General features: G+C 35.5%; 1 protein-coding gene across 1 annotated transcript; it reads left to right on the top strand.

Annotated features, from left to right (window-relative positions):
• Window positions 1–1,889: 1,889 nt before the first annotated feature.
• Window positions 1,890–9,410, top strand: LOC123542127 (gamma-aminobutyric acid receptor subunit rho-2-like). Its single transcript, XM_053532113.1, has 7 exons — window positions 1,890–2,128; window positions 2,534–2,604; window positions 4,852–4,919; window positions 6,022–6,251; window positions 7,896–7,978; window positions 8,798–8,929; window positions 9,289–9,410. The coding sequence occupies exons 1-7, from the start codon at window positions 2,028–2,030 to the stop codon at window positions 9,408–9,410; spliced, it is 807 nt and encodes a 268-aa protein (XP_053388088.1). The 5' UTR covers window positions 1,890–2,027.
• The last annotated feature ends 269 nt before the right edge of the window (window positions 9,411–9,679 follow it).

The raw sequence follows: 9,679 nt of genomic DNA, 5'->3' as shown, positions 1-9,679 counted from the left end.
TCAATTATGGGTTTTAATGCGTAAAATTTGGCACAATGGTAGATTTTACTATATATTAACTGATCAGAAAGTGCTGCTGCCGATTTCTTTTAAAATGTACAAACGCGAGCGTGTCAGATTTCTGGCACGATTATTGGTATGATTTCCCTACGGAGTGCACTTCAGCTCTCCCGTCCAAATCCAGTATATAAACCGAGAGAGCTGAAGATCTTAAGCTACTATGCCAGTATACTTCAACGAAATGCCTAATATGAATTCTGTATTAATTCGGCTCAACGTCTGATTTTGTCAGGTAGGACCACGCAAGACGCGTAAGCGCCGGGTGTGATGACAGCCGATAACAATATCCCGGACGAAGCTATTATTATAATAACCATTTTAGTTATTCTACATTGGATTAAATGTTAATAGAGGGCGCTATTTATAGAACTATTTCAAATGACGAGCCGACAACAATGTACGATTTGCAGATGTATTTTCTGCCTGTTCGTATTTTACAGAATTTGTACAGAATTTGTACAGCTTTATAATGAATAAAGATATAGTGTTTTTCTTTTACGATTTGTGAAAAAAAAATCACAGTTTATGTGCACAAACAAAGAATGAATAAACATAACGGCGTCACAAAATCAATGAAGACATACTTCTAGCGGAGGACGGACGTTTTGGCCACGGACGTTTTGGGCTGGACGTTTTGGCCTAGGATCTTTTGGCCTAGGATGTTTTGGCCAAGAAAATTTTTGAGGTAGGATGTTTTGGCCAAAAAAAAAAATAAATATTTCCATAATATGCAAAATATGATCTGGATATTAATATGCTATCATCATAGTATGTTATAGTGTAACTGATCATTTTTTAAGGAAAATAAAATTTATTTTCATAACTATTTTTGTGTGTTCTAAATGGCAAATATTTTCACACACACACACACACACACACACACACACACACACACACACATATATATATACAATGTATATATATGTATACATATAAAAGATAATAAAATATAAATATAAAAAACCATGAGCGGTTTTATTATCAGTTTAATTTGTTCACTTATTGTTCCTTCTTTTGAGAAGGAATACTTAGGGCCGGTAAGTCACACTTGACTGAGCAAGAGACCTCGAAATCTGTTGTCATTACGAGCTGGCCAGTCAAACTTCTAGCTCATATTTCATTACAGCAACCAAATCGGCTAGTAATCGGAAAATAGGCAGTGACAGCTTGATAATATTTTAGTTTATACAAATTTTGTCAATATTGTCGTGTGATTATGTTTATTCAGTACATCTGTTTACTTAATTTATTCATTTTTTAATTGCATATAATCATTGACTTTACTTTAACTTACCGTGGACTTTTCTCATAATTTTGCGTTTTCAAATGACGGAATAGTTCTGATAGGAATTGGAGTTTTTATTACGAGGAAGAAGTATTTAAACTGTTACGTTTGACATTCAAATAATGTTTCATCCAGATTCTTCAGTCAATATTTATAATATTATCTTGTTTTATTTATAATATTATTTTCTTTGTTTTGGGTCAAACGCCGTTTTTCAACAGTATTTCAGTTATGTAACGTTGGGTAGTTAACTTAACCAAATGTTCCTGGATTCTGTACCAGTACCAATCTCCGGAAATAACTGCCATTTTTTCCACATGAATCATAGGCGGAGGACGAAAGATTTTAGACACAATGTCTTTTATCAAATCGCCACGGAGAAAGAAAGCCTTACCCGTGGATCGAACTCGCGGTATGATCCATGATCCTTATAGTGGGCTGGGCCCGGCGGGCTCATTATGTAAATAAGTAGTGGGCGGGCTCATTATGTAAATAAATTACTTTTGTTATACTTCAATAATGGCTGTCGACTGTTTTCTCTTTTCTTTTTTTTGTTAATAACACATGTTTGGCTTTATCTAAAATTGTTAAATTTTAAAATAATGTTTTAGACGATGTACGATTTATAAGTCTAATTAAAATATTAACTTCAAATAATTTATTGTTGTATTTATAGATAATCATGTTGCTGGATAAGAGGTGTATGGCAAAGGAATATTTGAAGTTTTTCCTGTGTATCTTAACGGCGTCAGTCACTTCCGGTGCACATGTAGAACCGACAAGGTAAATACATAAATATAACATGTAATATACACAGGTAACGGTATTGTTCTAAACATATGTTTTTTTGTTTTTTTTTGATGTGTTAACTTTTGTCCCTTGTGTAAGAAAATGAGACATGATTCAGATAGATCAATATTTAAATTATTTTAATTCGACAACTGCCAGGAGATCTATTATGTATTTCTTGTTTAATCTTCCTATATTACTAACATACCGAACTTTTCGTCTGCCTCAGTCTCTTGATATCCCAATTATTATACCCTACAGACTGAAGAAAAATGAAGAAACTTCAAATTAAGAGGAAATGAAGAGCACAGAAGTTATAACATTTCTGTAATTAAAATTTGTACAATGTATATCTCTTGTTTGTACTTAATCTTTTGTATAATTATTTTCTTTCTTTAGGTATGATCTTATTCATTACCTGCTGAGTGACACTCGTTATGACCATAGCCTGCCACCAGACTTTTACACAGGTATTATAAATCCTAATGCAAAGCACTAGCATAATGCAATTTACACAAAAATACATCCTTTTTAGAGCCTGCCCGCTTAGCTCAGTAGGTACAGCATTGGTCTACGGATCGCGAGGTCGTTAGTTCGATCCTAAGGCGGGGCGTATGTTCTCTCTCTATGTGGCTCATATGAATTTGCTATTATTATGTTTATAGTCAATTAATAGGCATTAAAATATAGTTATTAAGATGCTATTATTAGCTTTAAGGTTGTTTTATAGAAATTGAATCTATATATCCAGTTGCTATGATTAAATTTATGGTCATTTTATAGAGATTGAATCCCTCTATCAAGTTGCTTGGTCTCGTGGCCGAGTGGTTAAGGTCACCGACTTTTAAATCACTTGCCTCTCATCAATGGGGACTCGAGCCTCACTCGGGGCGTTGAATTCTTCATGTGAGGAAGCAATCAAGCTGGCTTACTGAAGGTCGGTGGAGCTACCCATGATGACATAATGCAGGGAGGGGCACCTGGGGTCTTCCTCCACTATCAAAGCCGGGAAGTCGACATATGGCCTTTAATGGTGTCGGTGCGACGTTAAAACCAACAAAAATAAACAAGAGGGTCATGATGACCCTGGATCGCTCACCAGAATAATATGAGCTACATGTTTCAAATGTCAAACTGATGACTTTTAGAAATTTTTTGGAAGATTTTCCGATGTACAATCAAGTAACCCCTGGGGCGGGGCCAATTTTACCCCGGGGGTCATGATTTGAACAAAATTTGTAGAAGTCTACTAGGAAATGTTACATATCAAATATCTAAGATCTAGACCTTCTGGTTTATTTTTAGAAAATTTATGAAGATTTCCCTATGTACAATCAAGTAACCCCTGGGGCTAGGTCAGTTTGACCCTGGGGGTCAAGATTTGAACAACTTTTGTAGAGGTCCACTAGGCAATGCTACATGTCAAATATCTAAGCTCTAGGCCTTCTGGTTTATTTTTAGAAAATTTTGAAGATTTTTCTATGTACAATCAAGTAACCCCATGGGGCGGGGTCAATTTGGCCCTGGGGATCATGATTTGAACAAATTTTGTAGAAGTCTACTAGGCAATGCTACATGTCAAATATCTAAGATCTAGGACTTCTGGTTTATTTTTAGAAAATTTTTAAAGATTTTTCCATGTAAAATCAAGTGACCCCTGGGGCGGGGTCAATTTTGACCCGGGGATCATGATTTGAACAAATTTTGTAGAGGTCCACTAGGCAATGCTACATGTCAAATACCTTACCTCTAGGCCTTCTGGTTTATTTTTAGAAAATTTTGAAGATTTTTCTATGTACAATCAAGTAACCCCATGGAGCGGGGTCAATTTGACCCCGGGGGTCATGATTTGAACAAATTTTGTAGAAAACTACTAGGCAATGCTACACATCAAATATCTAAGATCTAGGCCTTTTGGTTTATTTTTAGAAAATTTTTGAAGATTTTCCTATGTAAAATCAATTGACCCCTAGGGCGGGGTCATGATTTGAACAAATTTTGTAGAGGTCTACTAGGCAATGCTACACGTGAAATATCTAAGCTCTAGGCCTTCTGGTTTATTTTTAGAAATTTTTTGAAGATTTTCTTATGTAAAATCAAGTGACCCCTGGGGCGGGGTCAATTTTGACCCCGGGGTCATGATTTGAACAACTTTAGTAGAGGTCCACTATGCAAGGATACATGTCAAATATCTAAGCTCTCGGGCTTCTGGTTTTTGAGAAGAAGATTTTTAAAGAATTTTCAATGTAAAATCAAGTGACCCCTGGGGCGGGGTCAATTTTAACCCCGGGGTCATGATTTGAATAAAATTGGTAGAGATCCACCAGGCAATGCTTCACACCAAATATCTAAGCTCTAGGGCTTCTGGTTTTTTGAAAAGAAGATTTTTAAAGTTTTTCCTTTCGGTTGCCATGGCAACCAGATTTCTGCATGGAATTCAATTCTTTGAATACTTTTGTAGAGCTTCACCCAAGGAACATTCCTGTGAAGTTTGGATGAAATTTGCTTAGCGGTTTATGAGGAGATGTCGTTTGAAGTAAAAGTTTACGGACAACGGACGACGGACGCCGGACGCCGGACGGTGACCAATCCTAATAGCTCACCCTGAGCCTTTGGCTCTGGTGAGCTAAAAAGTAAATAGATCACGTGGCTATAATTTGCTTAAGGGTCACTGTATAGACACTTGTTAATGAATTTACCAATAAATTAAATTTCAGGAAGTGTGACAAACGTTTCTGTAGAAATGGTTATTACTGATCTGAATTATGAAAGCGACATAAACATGGTAAGTTTAAAAACAAAAACATAGAAATTCGAAGCATAGAATAAAACCAAGCAAAATACCTGGCATACTCAGTTTAATTGAGTTTGTTCATGAAAAGAAATGGAATGTGCAAAACCCTCACACTCCTATCAACGGCTTTAAATCCAGTACCGTTTTCTCAGTGCGCGATGAAGAACATGTCTTTTTATTTTATTGTATTTTATTATTGTTATTTTTAGGGGGCGGGGAGGGGGGCATGTTAAGCGCTGTTTTAAATAGCATTTTAGTTACACGATAGCTGGCTGAATAGAAGAGGGAAGTGACTTCTGACACAATGTCTTTTATCGAAACGTCCCCATTGCCCGGTGATTGAACTACGGCCCCGCCATCATAGATATGTGCCCGTTTTGAGATTTACGGGTGGTTATTGAAGTACTCAATAAGATGTAGGAGGTAACATTGTACAAATTGTACTAACGTCCGAACTATATTATATGGAAGTTTGTCATTCAAACGCAGATATTTATAAGCGTTTTATTTATATTTATAGCCTGGTGATAGAGCGCCCGCATTTAGTGCAGGAGGTCACGGGTCCGCTCCCTGGCCTTGTCATACCAAAGACGAGAAAAACGGTACTAGTAGCCTCCTCGCTTGGCTCTCAGAATTATGAGGATAGTACATGCACTAGGACTGGTCATTCCTATGTCAGTATCATGTGATTGGATAGGGTATCGCGCCACGTGCCAACTGAGTGATGTTCCAGTCACGCAGCTCTGTAAAGTTGAGCATAGCGCTCACAGCTACAAGTAGACGCCGTCCTTTGTAAGACTGGAACATTGTTTAAAAAAGACGCTCTACACGAACAGACACTCTCAAATATTAGATTTTAGCAAAGGAATCTTCTACATTAATTTATGTATACTGTTGTCATTGACACTAAGGGCTTGAATTTTCGGGACGCTTGCTTCTCTTGATTGTCACCGTGTGGGTTTAGATGCTCTCAGAACTCTTGGCCTCGAACCATTCCATGTGGACCGGTTTGCGAAAGGTCTGCACTTCTACCACTTTTAAAATGTAAAAGATCTCAGAAAGTATACCATACCATTTGTTTTCTTTTTGACAGGAGTATGACTGTACATTGTATCTGCGCTTAAACTGGACAGACAGACGTTTAGATTTCTCAGTCAATAGCACTTCGTATGAATCTCTTAAATTAGGCGATGATATTGTTGACAAAATTTGGATACCAGATTTGTTTTTTCACCACGAACGAAAATCAGAACTACATGGGCTGTTCACAAAGAATCAGTTGGTGTATATATTCAGGAACGGTAGCGTTTTATACAGCGGCAGGTAATCCGGTTTTTTAAAAAATAATTCTTTTACCAGTTGTAAACAATTGAAATTGACTACCTTTGATTCGAAGATTAACTACAGAAATGAGCTACTTTCGATTTGAAGATACATTATTGAAATGGACTACTTTCGATCTGAAAATAAAATAATGAAATGGGCTGCTTTCGATTTGAAGATACATTTGATTTTTGAAATGGACTTCTTTCGATTTGAAAACAAAGTAATGAAATGGGCTGCTTTCGATTTGGAGATATATTTTTGAAATGGACTTCTTTCGATTTGAAGATAAACTAATGAAATGGGCTGCTTTCGATTTGGAGATATATTTTTGAAATGGACTTCTTTTGATTTGAAGATAAACTAATGAAATGGGCTACTTTCCTTTCGATTTTGACGATAGATAATTGAAATGTATTACTTTCGATCTGAAGATAAAGGTAAACTAATGAAATGGGCTACTGTCGATTTGAAGATTAACTACTGAAATGGGTCACTTATGATTTGAATATACATAATTGAAATGGACTACTTTCGATTTTAAGATAAACTATGAAATGGGTTTCTATCGATTTGAATAACATAATTGAAATGGACTACTTACAATTTGAAGAGAAACTACTGAAATGGGCTAATTCGACTTGAATATACATAATACATAATAGACTTATTTTAAGATGAAGATAAACAACTTTCGATTTGAAATGTCCTACTTTCGATTTTAAGATAAGTTAAAGAAATGGGCTATAGTGAAGCTATAGTGCCAAAACGTACCGCACAGTTTCATCTCATTTCTGTAAATAAACGATCAGTTGCATTCTGGTTTAAGGTGATGTCACTTTTTGAATTTCCGGTGAATAACAAAAAACCAAAGAATATTCAGTTCTTTCCAAAAACTGTTATATTATGATTCAACCAAATAGTTTCCATTGTCTTCCAGAAAGGAACAATTCTTACATCTTAATATTGAAATTTGATACCTTTGTAACAGACAGTAAACTAAAACAATAGACATTCATATGTGACGTCGGTGAGCTCAATAAAGCAATTTCAAGCACAAATATTAAAGTGGAATGTAAAGTAAGTTACACACTACAATGTCCGTCCAAGATACTTTCAAAAACAATGCATTTGCAGAATAGAGAGATAAAAGTAATTTTGACAGCTCGTGAAAACTAATGACAAATTTTAACAGGTATATGATGACTCATGACCTAATTAATTTTTTTCTGTTATTTCTAACTTCAAGTTTGATTTTCATAAAATGGGTATTCTTTATTGTAGCTTACAACTCATACATTAAAACAATAAAAGAATATATTGTTACCTCACTGTCGTTTTGTCTATCCATCTCTCGTACGAATTCCTATTGTTTCAGTCATTTGTCAGTAATTAGAGCAACTCACAGTGTTGCAATCATACAAAACACATCCCTTATTTTCACATAGATATTGAGGATTTATCTAATGAGCACATGTATTGGAAACACAATTTCAATACCGACTGTGTATTGTAATAATGCTAAACTATCTCAGCCGTGACATCTCCTTAAGGTAATGTTATTTACAAACGACGATAGGTTAACAATTATCAGAATGCATGACACATAGTTTGTTCCTTGCAAATTTATGTTTTCCTTCGCAGGTTTAATGTAAAATCTAACTGTCAGATGGATCTAAAGAAATACCCTTTCGACACACAGACATGTCCAATTGTCATTCAAAGTTGTGAGTAAACGCTTATCGATTATCAGTCTTTTGGTGAGCACCCCTTTTAACAGTTAATAGTACTGTCCAAATTGGAAGATGCACAAGTGCATTATAGAAATTAAGCAAGGTAGGGGTTAATCTGTATTAACAGGTCAACTTTTCCTTTTCTAATATTATTATGTAATTGGACATAGGATATCGACTGGCAATTATCACAACTTTAAGAATTAAAAAAGATATGTATCTCATAGTCTCTCACCGTTGAATAGTAGTCAAAATAATTCGACGTTTAGATTGTTTTATATTTGTGACGGGGAAATTTAAACGTCAAAACTTCAAAGGACCAAAATAATGCATGATAAATCACATTTTATCGCTTGCTCATATTGGCGTGTAGATCCGATAAACGTTAATCGTGTACAGTACATACATAGGTTTAAATCACCAGAAAATTTGTAATTGTGAAAATTATTTGATGATTTTTACATAAATCAATGAGAAATTGAATCCCTTTTGATACATGTCTGTTTTATTTGAATTCATTGCCAATTCGTGAAACCTATAGCATGTAAAGTGTCAGCAGCAATGAAAATTTAGTCGGAAATTTCCACCACTACATTTGTATTTTGGTCTTTCGAGTGTTTGACGCGAGCGGAGATATTGCCCATACAAAACAAACATCTCAGTATTTCCTAGGATCGGACTATATTGAGAAGTTATCTGTATCCGATGGGAGTTCGAGCACGCACAACAATTTCACTACGTATTAAAGTGGCAAAAACTGTTTATCCGTTCATAGAAGAAAATATTTCATATGAAGCTATTCTTTTCATTTAGATGCTTTTACCAAAGAGGACATAATGCTGCACTGGAATGGAAAAAATGCTGTAAAGATTGACCATACAGCCAATCTTGATTTTATTGAAAAGTCACTGAAGCACACGTATATTTCCCCATACGCTGATCCAGGTAACTATATTTTATTACAGTTTATTTTTAGGCTGAATATGGGCCGACATTCTGCCCCTATTCCAATGCAAATAGTATGTTTTTCCCCAATTTCAAAACTAAAACTCTCAAAGTTAAAAAAAAATAAATATTTCTTTTTTCTATCGTTTTCGCCCTGTACCTATAAATTGTAAACAATTTGAACACAAGGAAACGTGCTAACTAAATGCATGTATTACCATTTCTTTCTTAAATTTAACATTTTAATAAAAAACAACATTTTTTTTAACAATTCCCAATTTAGACGTTTTACGACGCATTTTCCCAATTGTAAAGGCTATTATTTTGAGTCTTCTTATGGATTTGATGATGTGTTTCAGTTGGGAATTTTTCAACACTTGTGGCAAAAATTAGCTTCAAACGACCGAAGGAATCGTTCCAAATAATGTATGTTGCACCTGCGATTATATTGGTCTCGGTATCATTTACTTCCTTCCTTTAGGCAAAATGTCTTATATCATGTTGATCCATGTCCCTTTCTGATACATTTTGAAAAAGCGAACACATACTGTTGAACCGTATCCCTCCCGCCCGCTTAGCTCTGTAGGGAGAGCGTTGGTCTATGGATCGCGGGGTCGCGAGTTCGATCTTCGGGCGGGGCGGATGTTTTCCGTGACGATTTGATAAAAGACATTGTGTCTGAAATCATTCGTCCTCCACCTCTGATAATTCATTTGGGAAAGTTGGCAGTTACTTGCGGAGAACAGGTTT

This window comes from Mercenaria mercenaria, chromosome 19, assembly GCF_021730395.1.
Source record: "Mercenaria mercenaria strain notata chromosome 19, MADL_Memer_1, whole genome shotgun sequence".
Classification (NCBI taxonomy): domain Eukaryota; kingdom Metazoa; phylum Mollusca; class Bivalvia; order Venerida; family Veneridae; genus Mercenaria; species Mercenaria mercenaria.
This window is presented reverse-complemented; position numbering and strand designations above follow the sequence as displayed.

Bases quoted from the DNA above. Each gene is read 5' to 3' on its own strand.
- LOC123542127 (XM_053532113.1), top strand. From the start codon at position 2,028: ATGTTGCTGGATAAGAGGTGTATGGCAAAGGAATATTTGAAGTTTTTC. The intron at 2,129-2,533 runs GTAAATACATAA...TTCTTTCTTTAG, and splicing joins GCACATGTAGAACCGACAAG to GTATGATCTTATTCATTACC. The intron at 4,920-6,021 runs GTAAGTTTAAAA...TCTTTTTGACAG, and splicing joins ATGAAAGCGACATAAACATG to GAGTATGACTGTACATTGTA.